Source organism: Cibotium barometz, chromosome 55 (genome assembly GCF_041138505.1).
Source record: "Cibotium barometz isolate CiBa-2024 chromosome 55, ASM4113850v1, whole genome shotgun sequence".
In the NCBI taxonomy this organism is placed as follows: Eukaryota; Viridiplantae; Streptophyta; class Polypodiopsida; order Cyatheales; family Cibotiaceae; genus Cibotium; species Cibotium barometz.
Window position 1 is genome coordinate 27,604,298 of NC_141100.1, and position 19,535 is coordinate 27,623,832.

Below are 19,535 nucleotides of genomic sequence, written 5' to 3' on the forward strand. Positions count from 1 at the left end.
AATGACATCACTTACTCATTTTAAGGATCAAGGTGATATCATTGAGAATTCAAGAGGCACTAAGACTTAAAGATTACAAAGGTGGTGGTATTAGTCTGAAGGAGAAAAACTAAGAGATATTCTTCTTTGAAGATTGTCAGCGATTCATTATTGAAGCTTGGTGTGTTAGAAGATAAAGGGGGTGATCAGATACTGTTATTAAGAGTATGCACATGATGATTTGTTTCATTATACACACAAGTGTGAAACTATTTTGATCTGATCAAATAATCTTATTAAGAGTATGCACCTCTATTTCTGAATGTTGAGATATTTGACATTTTGATCTATTTTGATTTGAGAGTGAGAGTGAGAGTGGGAAGGAACCCTCTATGACCGTTGTTTAGCATGATTTCTAGCTCTTTGCTCAGATATTTGACAATTTTATTCATTGTATAACATGTGGATCTATTTTTATTTGAGAGTGAGAATAAAAGTGACATTGAGAGTGAGAGTAAGAAGGAACACTGCATGACTTCTCCAGAAGCATGTGAGCTTTTGCAACAATTATTTCAAATATGTGGAATCCCATTGTAATTGAGGAGGTAAAGTACAAGCTCAAGGGTGGTTCAAGACGTGCTAGCTCCTACAACAGGGATACATTTTCCAAATACTTCTAGGATTCAATAAGGATCTTAAATCAATTGTTGTATATATATGATATGTCATAAATATGGTTATTGGATGTGCAAAATAGTTATGGATTCTGATTTAGCCTTGAAAGAACAAAGGTGGAAAGATGCCATTTGGGGGATAAAGGGTGGAAGGATGCCATAGCCCTCATGCTGAGGGAAGTTAATGTGGATAGCCTAGCTAAGCATCCCCTACGTAAAGTAGTAAAGCTAAAGCTTGAGGTACAATCTCAATGGTTGAGGGCATTGAGAGAAGCATTGAGGCACAATCTCAATGGTTGAGGTACAATCTCAATGGTTGAGAGCATTGAGAGAAGCATTGAGGCACAGTCAATGGTTGGTGTTTCACCCCGAGGATGAACTTCTCTCTTTTTGCCCCTATGTGGAGGACAACATCAAGTCTCTTCCAGTGTTTCACATCCATAGTTTTGCCTCTTCTCTTGCTAGGGTACTATTTGTTCCAAGAAAACAATATTTGAGTGTTGGGTTAGATGTTAATATATATGCCATTTGGGATATGAGGTGCTTATAACTTCTCATTTTTTAATGCTTGCTACATATGTAAGAAAATTGGTCATTATTACCACGGATTATATGACAAAGGTGGATTTTACTATATTTTTACTGGTTGAAATTTGGAAAAATCGGCTAGAAATATATCAAGCCCTTATTAAAAACAATTCAAATTTACTAGTTTTTAGTTAAAATATTGCCAAATATGCAAATTTTGCCTAGAAATTTGGTTAGTTTATAAACATTTTCTTATTTTGACCAGTTTAAAAAATTGCTTTTATATCAAGCCCTTGACAAAAGAAGAGGAACACTACTAGGACATAGAGAAGAGATCCAAGAAGTCACGGACTTGGGTTCATGTAATCCAAGGAGGGTGAATGATGGAAGGTTGGTAGGAAGAAGACATGGAAAAGGGTTAGGGCCAAAGGATCCACTGATGTGGAGCACATGTTGATGCCTCTAACATGATCTAGGGAAGACTCTATATATTGATTGGGAAAGGGGAGGACTCCTTGCCCTCTCTACTTGCAACATCAAAGGGGAAGATTTAAGTAGTGTTATGACTGAGGGATGGCCTCCAAGGATGTCTCACAAAAATTCCAATGTGAGGTACCTAAGGTTAAGACTTCTTAATAGGCTAAAACAACCACTATTGACATTAAGGCCATGTGAGGCAATCACAATGAAGGTTCCTTTTTTCCATGCATATAAGATGTGAAGCACATGTGAGAACGAGGATGATTCAAATCAGGGTTTGAGGAATTATTTTTACTAAGCCTTACATCAATCTTTCTCATCATAAATTGAAGAGGGAATTGTAATTTTGAACAAGTTTTTTCTTTATACTTAAATCTAAATATAACTAAATCTTGAAATTTTTGAGGAGTTGTTTTTCTTTCTTCTCTCAATTTGAGAAGTTAAAAAAAATGAACAAGCTAAACCTATCTTTTCCCAAACCCTGATTCTACTCAAGCAAAAAGTGTAAGAGAAGATAGCAAAGAAAGAACCCAAAAAGTCACCAAATTAGTCCATAATGCCCCCAAAATCTGCAAAAGTTTACATTGGTCACAAGGGTATAAAGAGGTCACTCTTCAAACTAAAAAAAACAACTCCACACTTCATCTTTCACTTGGGCCCACTCATGAGTGTCAAAAAAATTAAAGAAAATTTAAAGACTAGCATGGCTCTAGCTACACTATAAGGGGAATCCATCCAAAAACAAGGAGGGCACCTAGTCAATCATGATCAATGGTCATACCTATCCAATAAGATGGGTAAAAAAAGTAAAACTTCCAAGGATTAAGAGCTTGACAAGGGAACTCATTTACATCATGCATGAACTCCAAATATTAATATTTTTCTCAAAAATCATTATCAAATAGTGTTGTTATAATTAGCATCCTAGGTTATAACTTAGTAACATGATCGTCCATGCCTCCTAAGCCTAGGAGATATTAGCATCTGTTTTTTGTACACTCCCATGGGTTAAAACAAATTACAATATATCTTTATAAGTAATTGTCTTCCCAGGAAAAAAGGGTAATCAGAGCTAAAACATCTAATCAAATGATGATGTAAATACTTCAAAACGATGGGGTATTTATTATATATTGATGAGGTTTGTTAGGAATATTATAGTTTTATTATACTTCAAACATGATGGTGCATTTATTATATATTGATGAGGTTTATTAGGAATATTATAGTTTTTTTTCCTTTCCTTGAGGAGATCCAGTTGAAGTCAGAATAATCTTTGGGCAGGCACGTGTGGAAGCGGTTAAATTACATAATAGTATGAAATGAGATTTATTAATAATATCATGGTTTTTTTGTTCCTTGAATAAATCCACATAAATAGTTATCATATCATCAATGAGTGGCCAGTTGGGATGTAAAGCTCCTTGTTGAGTTCTAAACCTACACAGCTAGGCTACATGCCCATTGGTGATAATATTAAGCAATGACTTGATTAAAGTCATGCTAATGTTTATTATAAACCGCATGTAATTATTTATATGATAAAAGCTAGCAGTGTAGAGCAATTTCAAGAGCTCCAGTATCGATTGTAGAGCCAGTAAGAATCTGCCACCACAGCGTTGCCGTCCTCATTGCGGTGCCAGTAGTAGAAAGCATGGGTTCTGTTTTTTATTTCAAGCATGGCATGGCCAAAGCTGGCCTCTCTGAATGCAGAGTAGACTGGTTGGGGCTCTGTAAACCTGCAAGGCAAACGACACACACAAGCTTGAAGTGGGTGAGCTTGCTTGTCCAAGGCAGGGACATGCACACCAAGGTGGCAACTTCTTTGAAGATGATAAACTCACATTGCAGACAGACCCTCTTTGTTTCCACCATCGCCAATGTTTATGTAAACTGGTGCAGAATCGTTGCGCACGGGCATGCATTCCCTGTTCACTACGTTGTAGGCTATATTGGAAACCCGATACTGCCCCAAAAAAAAAAAAAAAACCAAACAAACCCACCAAATGTGAAGAAAAATTAGACATGCATGTACGTCTGTATGCATGCACGCACGCACACGCGCACGCGCACGTGCGCATACACATAACGGTGCAAAATCAATGCGCACAAACATGCCCATCAGATACCAAAAAGCAACAAAAATCTTAATATTAATGTTAGCCTAATACGATTTTGGAGATGGCTTATATATATATATATATATATATTTACACACGCAGGTATGTGCATGTACACATACATACATACATACATACATATATATATATATATATATATAATACATACATTATATATATGTGTATGTATATGTATATATATATATACATACATATATATATGTGTATATATATGTATATATATATATACAAACATACATATATATGTACACATATAGAGTGTATATATATACACATATATGTCTGTGTGTATATATACTCACATAGACAGTGTATTAACTCCTCCAGTTCCTTTTGCAAACATTAGCCCCCACCTCTCTCTCTCTCTCTCTCTCTCTCCAAAATATTTTCAAAGTTATTTTAGATGAAAAACAATGCTAGAAGAAGTGATAGACATTTATACACAGGTTTAAAAAAACAGCATCCCATTTTTAAAAAAGAATCTTTAAAAAATTGTCAAGCATTTAGCAAGGAGGGAGAATGCAAATTAAGGGTAATATTGGTACTCACCGTCCTTTCATATGCATGTACATGACCAGCAAAGACAATGTCAACCTTGGCATTTGTTAACCATGTTTCAAACTGTACTCGCATGCTTTCTCCTTCCATGTAATGATGTTCATTACTGTTGTAAAATGGTATATGCATGAGAACAATCAACCATGGAGTCTTTGTTCGGTCTACGTTAGCTAACTCTTGTTGCAACCATCTATTTTGTAGAGTGCCTGGACCTGTAAAAGGCAAGTGTCATCAAGCCATTAATATGATTCTAATCCATGATTAAATTAGTCTTTATTCATGGATCGATCTAATCTATGATTGAGGCATACCATATGCTGAATAACATGAAAGAATAATAATGTGAGTTGAAGCTCTTCTCACAGAGTACCACAAGGGTGATACACTGCCGGAGGCACGATATGGGACATGGTAACGGTTCAAGTATGGCTTGAATGGAATTGTTTCCCCCTGCAAGTACATATATCACTTTTGAATTATCGCATCCTGGTGCTACAAAATGGTAAGAAGACATGTGCATATATCATCTCATGTCTCCTAACTCACCAGCTCTGGGGCAAAATCAATCTCATGGTCTCCTACTGTCCAAATCCAAGGTTGGTAGGCAGTGCTGGGTTCCAAAAATTGACCCCACGTATCCCATCGTCTATTATCATGATTAGGATTAGCGTCAGCATAGGATAGATCACCTACATATAGAAGTGTCTGCCCATTTCCTTCTAAATAGTGCTGGACTGTTCTGTAAGAATCATATGTCTGACCCAAATCCGCTACAAAAACCATTCAAATGAGGGTTGAATTGCATATTAAAGAGATTTTTGACCCAAGTTGCAAAAGTAGAGATTCAAAACCTAGATTTCAACAGTCAAACATCTGTCGTTTTACTTTTATTCTTCTATGGAAGCTTTTTGGAGGAATAGGTCCCACTTGACCATATTTTGGTCTCCAAAGCATAACTAAAACAATCATCTCATCTCCATGCCTAGCTGCATGCATGTGTGTGTGAGTTTATGTGTGACATGGACATGGATATGATTCTCACCATTAGCATAGTCAAAGGAAGATATAGGGGTAGAGTTGGATTGGATCACATTGTAGCATATTCAAAGGTAGATTTAGGGGTAGAGTTAGATTGGATCACACTATAGCATATTCAAAGGTAGATTTAGGAGTAGAATTGGATTAGGTTAGACTGTATCATATTCAAAGGTAGATTTAGGGGTAGAATTGGATTAGATCATACTGTATCATATTTAAAGGAAGATTTAGTGGCATATTTGTGTCAGACTAATATAGCAAATTTAATAGCCCGATAGGCTCCCATAAGTGCCCATGACATGCACCCATAGGTAATGAATTTATGATAAATATATTACTTTTGGATCTAAAAAGTTATGGCCAAACAATTAACAAGATGAGCCCTAACCTATAAAAGGGTCATTATTCAAATATTTGGTGTGAGATCTCCAAAGTCCAAGCTCGGCTCTCATGTGTAAATTTCATCCATGCATAAGTTTATGACAACAACTAAACTTTTGTTCATGCTTATGTTGCATCTTAATGCACAGTGGGATACAATCAAATCTCTCATAGATCTCCTTCTTTTCATTATTTATATACTCATCCATACAATCTACAATAGATTGGGTCATTATGCCTTGTCTTTTGTGTACTAAAATCAAGTAATTAAATCATGTAATTAGAATTAGCTTCATTAGTGTTAATGCACTAACACTTCTATAATGCATGTAACAATTTGTTTGTATGTGCGTGTGTGTGTATGCATTCGCATGTGTGTGCACGCATGTGCGTGCCTACTTGTGGTGTGTATATGTGATGCATGTGTGCCTGAATGCATGTGCATGCATGCATATATCTACGTGCGTACACACATGCATGCATGCATGCATGTGTGTGTGTGTGTGTGTAAAAATGTAACTGCATACTTAAGGGTTTACATTGCTAAAGGCATGTGAAAAACAAACCATGTGTGTGGTGTGTGTGTGTGTGCGTGCGTGTATGTTCATTTTAAACTACATACTTCAGGGTTTACACTGCCAAAGGCACATGAAAAAACAGAGTACATACCAATAATCCCAAAATTGTAAGCATTATCAGGACCAATACTAGGGGGAGTCCAAAACCAAAACTCTCGTGTTGAGTCTCCTTCCCCTAGTTTGTAATGATATTTGGTATTATGCTGCATGAAGTGTAATAGTAAGTTGATAATTATTTTTAAAAAATAATTCATGTTATGAATTTTAAGTAACCATAAAACTTGGAGTTTATACACACACACAGACACATATGTGTATGCACTATGTGTGTGTGTGTATACATATATACATATGTTTGTGTGTGTGTGTGTGTGTGTGTGTGTATGTATGTATATACATATGTACACGTATGTGCATGCATGTTGTGCTTGGGTGTGTGTGTGTATGTGGGAAGTTTTATATAAACACACACACACACACATACATGTATGTGCATGCACATGTGCTTGTATGTGGGAGGTTACACACACACACACACACACACACACAAAACAATCATTTATAATGTATAGTTATAAGAAGTGTGCACAATGATTTATAATGTATAGTGTGAACACCTCAAGGTTCGTGTGCAGTATACCTCAAGGTTCGTGATTGTACAATGGTGTATAAAACCTGATGTGTAGTTGTAATATGTGTACTGTGAGACCGTCCCTTTTGCATTGTAAGGATAGCTTCCCTTTTCAAGACCATATTGCACCATGTTGGATCCAGGTTCTGAAGGTGTAATCCATGATATGATAACTGCTGCTCCGTCTAGGTCTCCTTGTGTTATGTGAACCTGTAGCACAACTTGGCCTAGGTATTAAATAAATGAGTGAATATGCATATAAGCATATATCTACAAAGTGTGATTGTTATGCATATAAGCATATATCTACAAAGTGTGATTGTTACTTTGTAGATATATGCATATAAGCATATATCTACAAAGTGTGATTGTTATGGTGGGATGAAGCCATATATGGGGAGTGTATTGGTGTACACACCAACTTCACATGAGGCCACTTAATGTAATCTAGCATGACTCAAGAAACAAATGAGCAACACATCAAAGGGGATATTAGATTAGGCATTACTTATCTATTGTGAGAGCATCTAAGAATATGGCTCTTTGTCTATATGGGTTTTCAGTACTTTGGTAATTTGAGACTATGAAAGCCATTTATATTTGGTTATAGGCAAAAAAGCTTTAGAGATAAGGCACAAGTACGAGAATTTTGCCATCAAAAAGTATGTTTTGGCTGAGTTTGGTTGTGTGGTACTAGCACAACTTGAGTATCTTGGTTACTAGTTGGTGTACACCAAGCCTCTTATGTTTTTTTTTTTTGGTCCTTCGTAGGTGCATACTCCATCCTTGTTTATTTTGATTTGATCTTCTTTGGGCCTATGTTTCTCCTCAATGACAATTGCTTTGCCTCATGAATTTTTGAATCAATGCTCATAGATAACATTTTTCTTAATATATCACAAAACTTAGAGCCTTATAATTTTGCTGAAAAATTGTGGATTTCATATCTAACAATATGCCTTAAAATTCTTAAAAATTTAAAATGAGAAAAAAATATAGATAAAAATAAAAATATTGTGGTAACCCATGATATATTCCTTTGTGCACCCCCCCTTGGTGGTTAGCAAGAACTTTTAACCTCCTTCCACTCTTGAGCATCTCACTTTTTTAGCACTCTTGAGAGAGAGAGAGAGAGAGAGAGAGAGAGAGAGAGAGAGCCAAATACCAAAATATTACATTATGTAGATAATCTGTGATAAGAGATGTAGAGGCAACTTTAAGGCCCATCAATACAAATATGAAAATTAAAGATGTCACATCATGAATGCTAGGGATGTAGACTTTTTGAAGCACAAGTTTGGTTTGGAGCCTTCATATAACCGAATATAAATTTTGCAAAGTGTTGGATGGCTGTGAGACGGATGCCCTAAACAAGCTGATACAATTGAGAGAAACTTTTGTGTTTGTCCTCACAAATGTAAAGTCCATGACAATAAATGCGTGCAAAGCATTTGAGTGCATAATTTGGATTAGGCAAATTTTATCCAAAACTGTCCTTCAATCCAACACCCTTTTCACACACACACACACACACACACACACACACACACACGCGCGCGCGCGCAGGCACCCCAAGCCCCCTCGGCCTCTCCTCTTGGTGGAGTGGGGTTTGGGGTGACCTCGATATTAACTCACTACTTGGCAAACAGAGAGCTCCCAACTCTATTGTAGCTAGGCTATTGTCCCCAGCCCTACGTGTAAGTGTGTGTGTGTGAAGGATTTTAAATAATATCCATGTGATCAATTCAATGGAGATAGTTAAACTAGGATGTGGGTGAATAATAATAATAGAGATATATGTATATTATCTTAAATAATAACCGTGTAAACAATTCAATGGAGATAGTTAAACTAGGATGTGGGTGAATTATAATAATAGTAATCATGGTGGGCTTTTGTTTCTTTTAAAAGCTTTTTGGCAAAATCACAAGCGCCTTGCTTTCCAAACGTCCTTTGGCCAAGATTGAAGGACCGAGGAATGCAACCTGCAGGTTGCCTCAGAGGTGGCCATATAGGCCTTGAACAGGCTTAACACGGAGAATCACCTGACCAGGGTTGATCGAGGCATGTCACATGCGTTAAGAAGAGAGAAGTTTATTAAAAAAAAAGGGCCCAACAACTCCTTGCCTGTTGAGGGGCATTGTAGCCGCTGGGAGGTTTGAAGGCATCACTGTCCAAGGCCATGTCCATGGTTGGTGCTAGCTTGCGCCTGTAGGGGCTTGTCACGCCACCCTCACAAAGTGCGATAACGCCACATAGCAGCAGCAGCAGCAGCAGCACGGCCACCAACACAAGGCCAGGCATCACACCCCTGCAAAAGAAGAGCAGCTCCTCCTGGCTGATTACTACCAAAAAAAAAAAACTACATTGTGTTGTGCAATATGTTGTACATGGACAAGAAGGAGGAGAGGAATGCACATGTGCGAGAAGGACCAAAGTGCGCATGACCACCAATAGCATGTGCATTAGCCCCAAGCAGAGACAATGGGAGGGAGGTTCTAACCTCGAATTAGTTATTGATGAAGCCATGCACCGATTACTTGAGGGGATGATCAAAGATGTGTGTGAGAGTGCGCGCGCGTGCGTGCGTGCGTGCGTGTGAGAGAGAGAGAGAGCCCTATGATCAAAGATGTGTGTGTGTGTGTGAGAGAGAGAGCTAGGATAATCGCAGAGCTCTCATTGGATAGCTTGCATGGCACTACGTCCTCCACGAAGCTTGTGCGGGTTTGGTTTACACAAGACGGGACCTATCCTTTATGTACCGGGTTGTTGGCTGCGGCACCTTTGTCGTTTCCACACTGGGCCTCCGCCCCTGTTCGGTGAATTGTCACCATCCCCGGGCCGCCCACTGCCTTACAGCTCATCCCGAAAAGAAGCCTTGACATTTCCTTAGGACACGTCACATTTTATGATTTTCCAAAGAACGTTTTTTTTAAATTTTTAACGGCTTGAAAACCTTCATCTCATGCTTTTGCATTATGACTATCCTCTTTTTTCTTTATATATAGCTCTCACTATATAATTAAAAATAACGCCCATCTGCCCCCCAAAAAAATCGTTCATACAAGTAATTTTCGTAATTTGTAGGAATTTTGAAGGAAATTTCCAAAAAATTAGCAATTTTAAACCTTCAACCTTAAAATTTAAAGGTAGTTTTCCAAATTTCAAGCTCCAATTACACTATACTCGGTTTTTTTTTTGGGACATTTGAATTCATGTTCCAAAAATTTCAAAGTTTTAAAAAAGAATAGGATATACACTTCATATTTCTAGTCATGTTTTCAATGCAACTACCATGATTTTTATAAATAGATGTCACTCTCGTACACAAAAGCTATCTTTTTTAGTCTTGCCATTTGCAGAAATCTTGGTGTTTTTTTGGGTCAAATTTTCATGGTCAACCTGAATCAATCACGATCGTTCTTTTTCTTCATTTTTTATTGAAAGGTTCAACTTTGTTCCAATATTTATATTTCTATGTTTTCTTAATATCGCAATTAATATTTGCAAGTGCTTTGTTGATGTTATAACAAAAAAGGTGCATTGTGTCATGTGGTCACAATAAAAATATATCTAATTATTTTGGAGAAGGACCTTTACCCTTACAATTTGCCATAAAATAAGCAAAATTGTGTGTGTTTGGTCATCACATTAAAGCATATCGACTTGTTTTGGAGAAGGTTATGTTTGTTTAAGAGAAAAGCATTGCGAATTAATCCCCCTAGGCTAGGTAAACCTGGACCTTGTAAGGCCTATGAGAAAAGCATTGTAAATTATTCCCCTAGGCTTGGTAAGCCTAGACCTTGTAAGGCCTATGAGGGATTTTATGAAGGTATACTGTTTTTACAAAGCAAAAGCATTGGAATGGGCAAGACTAAATGGAAAAGGAGAGGGGGATAGAAGCCTGTGAAATTTTAAATTTTTTGAATAGGTTTACTTTCTATATATTAGTTGCAATGTAATAACCTTTTGCTTCATGTGTTGAGGTGATTCATTTCTAAGAGAGAGTATTAAAATATTGCCCACTATCACGATCCGTTCATGGGATCATGATACTTAAGAAAAATAGTTATAAATATAAAAATTAAAAATATGAGTTTCGTTGATGTGTAAAATTGATCACCACCATAGCTCGGCCCTAATATCTTATGCCATAGACTAATGAAGCATGTGCTTCAAGTCATAAATTTTACCTGGAATGAAATAAAATAAAAGAGCAATGATAGAATTCTCACAAGTTGAAAGCAATAAGAGGTGACAATGAGTGATTAGAGAAGAAAGTTGGACTACAAAAATAGATGGAGGTTTATAGATTTAGGCTCTACAAAGTGAAGGGTCCAAAAAACAAAGTACACAAACCTAGCCCCACTGGTAAGTCATTTTAAGTTCACCTTTTTATGGGAGGAGAGTAAGCACATGTAGAAGTCTAGAGAGTTTTTTTAGGTGAAAACATGCTAAGGTGGAAGGATAAGGCATGCCAGGGTACTTCTTTTATCATTAAATTAGACCATAAGCTTTCATGTTTAAAAGAAATCTCTTTTTAATGCCCCCACATTTTGTTTAAAAACACCATAAAGTTGACATTTTTGTTTACAAACACCATGAAGTTGATATTTGAAGTATATTTGTCAATTTTTAAACTTCTACTTTTGGTTATATTAAAGTATCTAGGAAGCTGATAGTTTGTTTTAATAGTTTCTAAGTATACTTTCACTAGATGCATGTTAACATACATTACTAAAAAACATAATTTACATTATTATAAACGTGATCATGCAACGTAAACATGCATAAATACATGAATAGCTTGCTAGACGCTGAATTGGGTCCCAAGGTATGAAAAAATCCAGTTTGAAATTTGAAAATTCCTTCTCTAAATTATTAAAGAGAAGGGAAAAATTTCCTCCAAAATTTAAAGTTTTAGTTATATTCTAATAAAAATATGAACAAAATGTTTTTTCTAAATTATACTTCCTTTTCAATGCATGGTAAGAAAGAAATCATGTAAGTTTTAGTTATGTTGTAATGAAAGTATGAATAAAATGTTTGTTCAAAATTAAGTTTCTTTTTAACCAATGGTAAGAGTGTATTCATGTAAGGTTCCATGAAAGAAGGTCTCTCAAACATTGGAGCTATCACGTTGAGTTGACCTTGGATGTCAAACTAGATTTATCACAATCACAAAAAGTGGTGACATATAATGCCTTTATTACAACATCGTACATGGCTTTTCCAAGTGCTATTTTTTAGTCTATTCCTTTCGTGTGAACCAAAGTGTCCAAAAATCAATAAAATTTCATGTAAATACCTTTTATTTACAACACCCTATGTAACGTTTCCAGGTGCTACTATAATGTGAACGAAAGTGCCAAAAAATCAAAATAAAATTTCACATAAATCTTTGTTATAATTATAATCATTGTGGAAAGGTTTTAAAAATGCTACTTTCTAGGCTATTCCTATAGTGTGAATAGAAGTGCCCAAAACTCAGTAAAATTTCACCTAAATCTTTGTTCTGATTTTCTATCCATGATAGGTGCTAATAAGTACATTTCTTTCTCTGTTTTATAGTTAGCTTCTTTTTTTACTTTAGTTGCATTTCGAAAGAAATCCTAAACTTGACACGCTCTCTTTCTATTCAAAATTCAAGATTTATATGACTTCTCATGGAAAAATATGGATAATCTTTTCTTATCTGCGGCTTTAGTTTCTTAGAAATTTTTTGGGTAATTAATATTTTATGAAGATAATAATTTTAATTAAAAGGTTGAACTTCTTTAGAAATATTATCATTGTGGATAGAGAATGTTACATTAACTGTCCCAAGATTTTCTAAGTCAATTATTTGAATTACGAACAAGGCCATCACACTATTTATCGACGCATAACAAGAATGAAAAGCTAACAATGAAATTTTGTGGAACTTGCCTCAATTGCCAAATCATAAGGTTATCAATCTACTTAAACAAAGAATAAAAATAATGTGAGCCAATCCCTCAACTCCTTACTCAATTGCCCTACTAGCTGGCTAAGAGCTAGAGCACTATTGACCAAATAACAATCTTGACTATGTAACTAAGTACGGCAAGACTATGTAATTGCATAGGGAAAGAGTCAAAGGATAATTGGGAGACAAAGATACCAATGTTATATGTATGAACCCAAATATCAAAGTATTAATAAATTTTTATGTAACCTTTGGTGACCACCTTCATTATGAAAAAGTTTACCCATAATGGATGGTAATGGGCACCTTTCTGTCATTGTTATGGCTATGACCTCTAACTTTTAATGTGTCATTACATTTGCAAAGCAATATAATTGACAACTCAAGGTAAGGTTTCTAATAATAGATAAATTATTTTTATTTACATACACCTTTAAATTTTATTAGATGAATGTTCTATAAATACTAACTATATTGGATAAATAATTTTACATGAATAAATTTGATGGTCTTCTAGGGATTAAACTACCTATGAATATATATTATAATTACAATTTTTTTTGCTATAAAATCCTAGCTTTCAAGTCTGATGTGAAAGCTAACAAAAAAAATTCACATGTGTGTTAAAAAATTTGCTATGGATTTGGATGGATTTATCTAAAGAGGGTAGATGACCTACTCATTTTAAATAGGTGATGGGATATGCCCCTTATTCTTGTAGGTCCCTATAGTCTTGGTGATTGTAGGCCCTAATTGGACACTTGTAGTGACTCTCTCTCTCTCTCTCTCTCTCTCTCTCTCCCCCCCCCTTAATGTGCAGCCTCTCACTATTTCTTGTGTGTTTGAAATAATTCTAAGGATTTGGATTTATGAAAAGAGGGTAGGTGACCTACTCATTTGGAAATATGTGATGGAAGGTGGATGAAAGTAATTGGAAAAAGTACCAAACATAATAATCATCCCAAAAGTGTGATGAGATTTCGATGTATAGAGGGACTAGTCATAAATCCCTAATTATCAAAAGTACCAAACACGCTAATCAGACAAGAATGAGATGGTGCCAAAAGTGGGACACGATTTTGATACATAAAGGGACTAGTCATAAAGTCCCTAATTGGCAAAAGTACCAAACATACTAATCATGTAAGCATGAGATCATGCCAAAAGTGGGACACGATTTTGATACATAAAGGGACTAGTCATAAAGTCCCTAATTGACAAAAGGACCAAACATACTAATCATGTAAGCATGAGATCATGCCAAAAGTGTCCTCAACCTCTAAACATGGAAATTTTTATAGATTAAGATTTTAGTAAAAAATTTTAACTTAATTTTTTAATAATTTATGTGTCTCTCCTTATTAAGCCTACTATAGTGTTGAAACCAAATTTATAAAAAAGAATGATGTATTTTTTCCCTAATCAAGGATTACTTTTTTTTTTCTTGGGTGTCACTATAATGCCCCCGTAACCTAGTAAAGAGAAATCCCTAAATAGGTATAATGTAACCTTGTAAAATGTTAAAAAAAATCTCATCACTTTTCTTGCCATTAATTATATATAAATACATATATAACATAGGTTTGTGTTAATGAAAGAGTTATGGTTGTGTTGAGCACCACATGTCTCACAAGTTTTTGCGACTTGTTTGTACACCATTAAGACGATGATCTCTTGTATTGTAGCTACATATAGAATTCAAATATCATAAAAGACACTTCTTTGTGTGCAAACTTAGAGCCTATATTAGCCCATCCTATATTCACCACCTCAATTCATATGTTTTTCTTGTCGGAATCAGCCTCCTCCATATTGTTATCTACAAAAATATGGCGTAATTGATTGCCATATTATTTTTCATAACATGTAATTTTCAAATAATCTCAAAGGAAAGGCTGTCTCACAATTAAGCTAATGTGTGCACTTGATCAAGTTTAGTTTTTTTATAAAATATGAAGTTATTATACTCACATGAGCAGTGAACACGTGACAAAGACAAGGGTTTGAAAATTATGAGGAGGCTACATAGCCATATGACATGCGAGAATACATAAGAAGCTTCATTTTGTGCGCTCGTGTGTGTGTGTGTGTGTGTGTGTGTGTGTGAGAGAGAGAGAGAGAGAGAGAGAGAGAGAGAGAGAGAGAGAGAGAGAGAGAGAGAGAGAGAGAGAGAGAGAGAGAGAGAGGAGTTGTCAACCCTTTAATCGAGTCAACACGATTCAAAGATCAACATGAGAAGTGCGCTTTAGTGGCAACAAAGATTCAAGGATGTACACCATGCTGCAAAAATATGCCACTAAAAAGGTGAGATATGGTGATTTTAGTTGAATAGAAGTATTTATAAACCAAAGATAGGTTCTCTATGCCCATATGTTGAAACCTAATGGAATAACAAAAGACATTTTTGGGTTGGAGCTTCAACGAAATCATCATTATAAGGTTAGGCACCCTTAATGCAGCTAGGGTAGTATACTCTAGGCCATATTTGCTGATTTTAAAGCAAGGAAAATAAGGAGTATAGACTAGACTATGTGAGTGTAGGAAGCTTGTGTAGGCTTTCCTCACCTCTTGGGCTATAGCACATACTAGATATGGGAATTGAATGGGGTTCGAGAGCTGAAAGGAAGAGGTGCACTTAAGAGAGAGAGAAGATAGCAAAGGGAAATGTGAGGTAGGAGATAAGGAAGGCGAAACTACTGTTTGTGAATATCCCATGGAAGAGAAATCTTCCATGGTTCTTTCTCTTATGTAGATTGAAGCTCAAGGGAGGGAGGGGGGCACTCTATAAAAACCCTTATAAACAACACGTTTAAGTAGACATGTATTTAAAATATCCCTAAATTAAATTTTTATTCCCTTTTGCACATTGTATACATTTTTTAACATAATTGTATATTCCCTTCCGTATGTATACATTTTCACATCACTGTTTATCCCCTTTCGTATGTATACAATTTTGGGTATTGTATTCCAAATTGCCCTTTGAAGGTAGTAATGTCAAATTTGTGATAATGTAGGAAACTATGAGACTTAAATTTTCATGTATGGAGCAAGGAGACCACCCACAAATCCATTCCAAGCATTAAATTTGCATGTATCGAGCAAGGAGACCACCCATATAACTAGTTGTTGGATAACAAAGATGAGAAATCAAGACTACGAGCCTCTTCCAAAGCATGATGACTTTGTGTTGATGGGTGTGTACACCCCCTAGCATTTTGGCATTAGCTTGGGTGTGTACACCCCCTAGCATTTTGGCATTAGCTTGGGTGTGACACCCCTTAGTATTAATAGCATTAGCTTAGGCTAATGAGTTTTGGGATTTGGTTATTTTATAAGATGTCATATCAAGAAGTGGTTACAAGAGGGCTAGTGGGGAGTTAGGATATTGTGGAGGTTATGGGAGCCTAATAGTCATATGGGTAGCCAAATAGTCACATGGGTAGCCCAAGAGTCACATGGGTATCCCAAGAGTCACATGGTTGGATGGCTATATAAAGCCCCTCTTGTATGCAAATTGGACATGAATATGGTATGTACATGATTCTTACACATGATTCTTGTACACACAATATGTGATACATGGATATGGAATACACTATGGCGTTATGTTGTTATGCTTGTATGTTTTGTGTCTTTTATCTTACTCTTGATCCATGCCTCCTACTCCATGCTCATGTTTACATGTGTACTCCATGGCTATGTGTATAGGAGCATGTGTGTTCCCCCCATGTTAGCAAGGTGATGCTAACACTTGGCCATCACAACGGGATGAGAAGCTTCGATCTTCTTCTTGCCCACAAGCTCTTGATTAGAAGTTAAATGCCTATGTGTATAGGAGCATGTGTGTTCCCCCCATGTTAGCAAGGTGATGCTAACACTTGGCCATCACAACGGGATGAGAAGCTTCGATCTTCTTCTTGCCCACAAGCTCTTGATTAGAAGTTAAATGCCTAATCCATACACATTTCTTGCAAGAAGAAGAAGAGAGATTAGTATTTATTAATAGCATGCATGCTTCTTTCTTTATTTTCTTGATTCAATTGTGCTCTCCATTAAAACCCCATGAGAAAGGAGATTAGCATGATTATTGTGATTTTTGAGATTATATTATAAATCAGTAGGAGTTTTATTCTTACTTATCTAAAAGTAATCTTCTTGTCTCTCTAGAGAGAGAGAGAGAGAGAGAGAGAATCGGTGTGGCAAAGCGTACCCTCTATTTTTTTTGCTCTTTGTCTAGTTCTTTCCTTGGATATTGAGGTTTCTTTATAAATTTGGATCTTCTCTGAGAAGCTAGGACAGGCTGAAAGCTCTGGGAATAAAGCTATCGCTGACAAAGAACAGTGCTGATGATGATGTTAAGGACTCGAGCATGAGGAAGATGCTGTGGACGAGGAAGCTCTGGATAGCAACAACACTTGTTGGAAGGTGATTGTCATAGAGGCAAGTAAAGAGGGAAACTGTTTGAAGACTAGGGCTGCCAAGGTGGAGGCATGTTTAACCAAAGCCATTCTTGGAATTGAAGTGCTCATTAACTTGGACAACAAGCCAAGGAAAGACTGCTTTGCCATCTATTTGTCGCTGCAGCCCTTGATCCTCGAAGAGAGGGGCTCACTAGCCTTATTGGGAAGTTGGTTTATATCTTTTTGCAGTTTGTGGAGAGGATAGCTATAATTAAGTGTGGAATTAGACTGATTTGCCTTTTATGGTTTGTCGACAAGGGATTTAGTGTGAGGCTTCAGTTCTTAACTTCTAGAGACCTGTTGTTATGGTTTATTACATTTATTGGTTGCATTTGAGCTTCACTTTTTATTAGGAGTGACCATGAGAAATGCCCGGACTCTATCTCGTTTGATGACAATGCTCTCCCACATTATATATATTATTTTGGTGGTATTCATGAGGCCGCATGGTGCATACTCTACTCAGAGTGGCTAGACTCTATTATGCAAATCTATGGGGATGCTTCACGCATCCATCTTGAGTCTATTGCAACTACTATTGTGTGCATTAATGGGGGGGGTGAAGAACTTTCCACCACCTCATTCGCTAATGTTGTTTTTATATGTAATGATGTAGCCATGGCCGATGATACCCATGGTCTACTAGATGGGTTCCCTTACCTTACTAAGGATGTAAATGTTTAACTTGATGCAGCCATGGCCAATGATGCACATGGGCTACTTGATGCTATCCCTCACATAGTTGAGGATAATAATGATGATGTGTTCTTTGATGTAAATGTAGCCATGGCCAATGATGCACATGGGCTACTCGATGATGACCCTCATGTCATTGAGGATGATACAATTACTATGGGAACCTTGGAATAATTCCTTTCCATGTAAGGGAAATACACATAAGCAAGAGGTTTTTTTATAAAATCAACACTAAAGTTAAGATCAAGCAGTCTTGTGTGCGAATGGTAAGAACCTTGGTATTGCACCAAGCTCTACTTGTTGGGAGAACACTTGGTCTTGTGCTAGTGTGGTGCACTAGTTGCGGGGCTTTGATTAAATCAAACACTAGAAATGGCATACGACATGTTGGCATCTATGCCTATAGCATGGAGTACATGGAATGCAACCTTCACCTCTGGAAACTTGGGGTGGAAAACCTAATGAACTTGAATGGTAAGTAATGGGATAATATAATTACATCAATTAATGAAGTATTATCTTGAAATATGGTGTCAATGGAAAAATGATAATAATATTGAAAGAATGAAGCATGAGAGGGTTGAGGAGATGCTTAGCTGGGATACTACCAAGACACCTATAAGACCTAGTGAGAAGGCATGAGGTCCAGAGAAAGCCCAATGATGTCCCGAGACCAATATTAATATTGAAAGAATGAGGCATGAGATGGCTGGATTAGACGCTTAGCTGGGATCCTACCGAGACACCTATAAGACATAGTGAGAAGGCATGAAAGTCCATGCGAGGTTCCAACCGCGTCACTTGTAAGTCCTAAAATGAGGCATGAGGGCCAGAGGAACGGTCTTGCACTGAGCATACTACTGAGACACCCGTAAGTCCTAGTGAGAAGGCATGAGGTCCGGAGGAAGCCCAATTGAAGATCCCTATTGAGTCGCCTATAAGTCCTGAATAAAGAGGTATGGAAGCTAAAAGGGAAAGCTCAGTGAGATACCTGCCGAGACGTCCGTAAGAACCAGTGAGAAGGCATGAGGTCCGGATGAAAGGTCCATTGAGGTCCCTACCGAGTTTCCTGTAAGAAAAAGGAACAAATAAAAACCAAAATGGAAATATTAAAAGCATAAGAAAATGATGTAATGATTTCTAGAATGCAGTTACTTGTTGGGTGTTGTAATTTTAGGACCCAAGGGAGGACTCACCTTGTGGAATTATGGAGATGAAGTTAAATTCCTAGACACATGGAGCAGAAGGACAAAACCACATAGAAAGCCCAAGAAGTATCTTCTCCCCATGGAATCTTCATTGGCTTTGCTATCTTGAGGCCAAGGATTCACACGAGACCTACTCTAGACTCTAGAAAGTGGGAAGCTATACTCCCTTCAGGCCAAGATAGTGGCCAATAAAGGAGCCCATGAGCTCCAAGTAAGCCAAGCTTTGTCTAGCT

The 19,535-nt window shown here is 36.8% G+C and overlaps 1 protein-coding gene across 1 annotated transcript; it reads right to left on the minus strand.

The window, feature by feature from the left end:
• Positions 1–2,970: 2,970 nt before the first annotated feature.
• Positions 2,971–9,723, minus strand: LOC147607566 (purple acid phosphatase 2-like). The gene is made up of 9 exons (XM_086790539.1): positions 9,492–9,723; positions 9,116–9,299; positions 6,998–7,198; positions 6,449–6,560; positions 4,907–5,130; positions 4,672–4,810; positions 4,352–4,572; positions 3,506–3,627; positions 2,971–3,400 (listed from the first exon to the last, which is right to left on the minus strand). The coding sequence occupies exons 1-9, from the start codon at positions 9,515–9,517 to the stop codon at positions 3,229–3,231; spliced, it is 1,401 nt and encodes a 466-aa protein (XP_086646665.1). The 5' UTR covers positions 9,518–9,723; the 3' UTR covers positions 2,971–3,228.
• Positions 9,724–19,535: the final 9,812 nt, after the last annotated feature.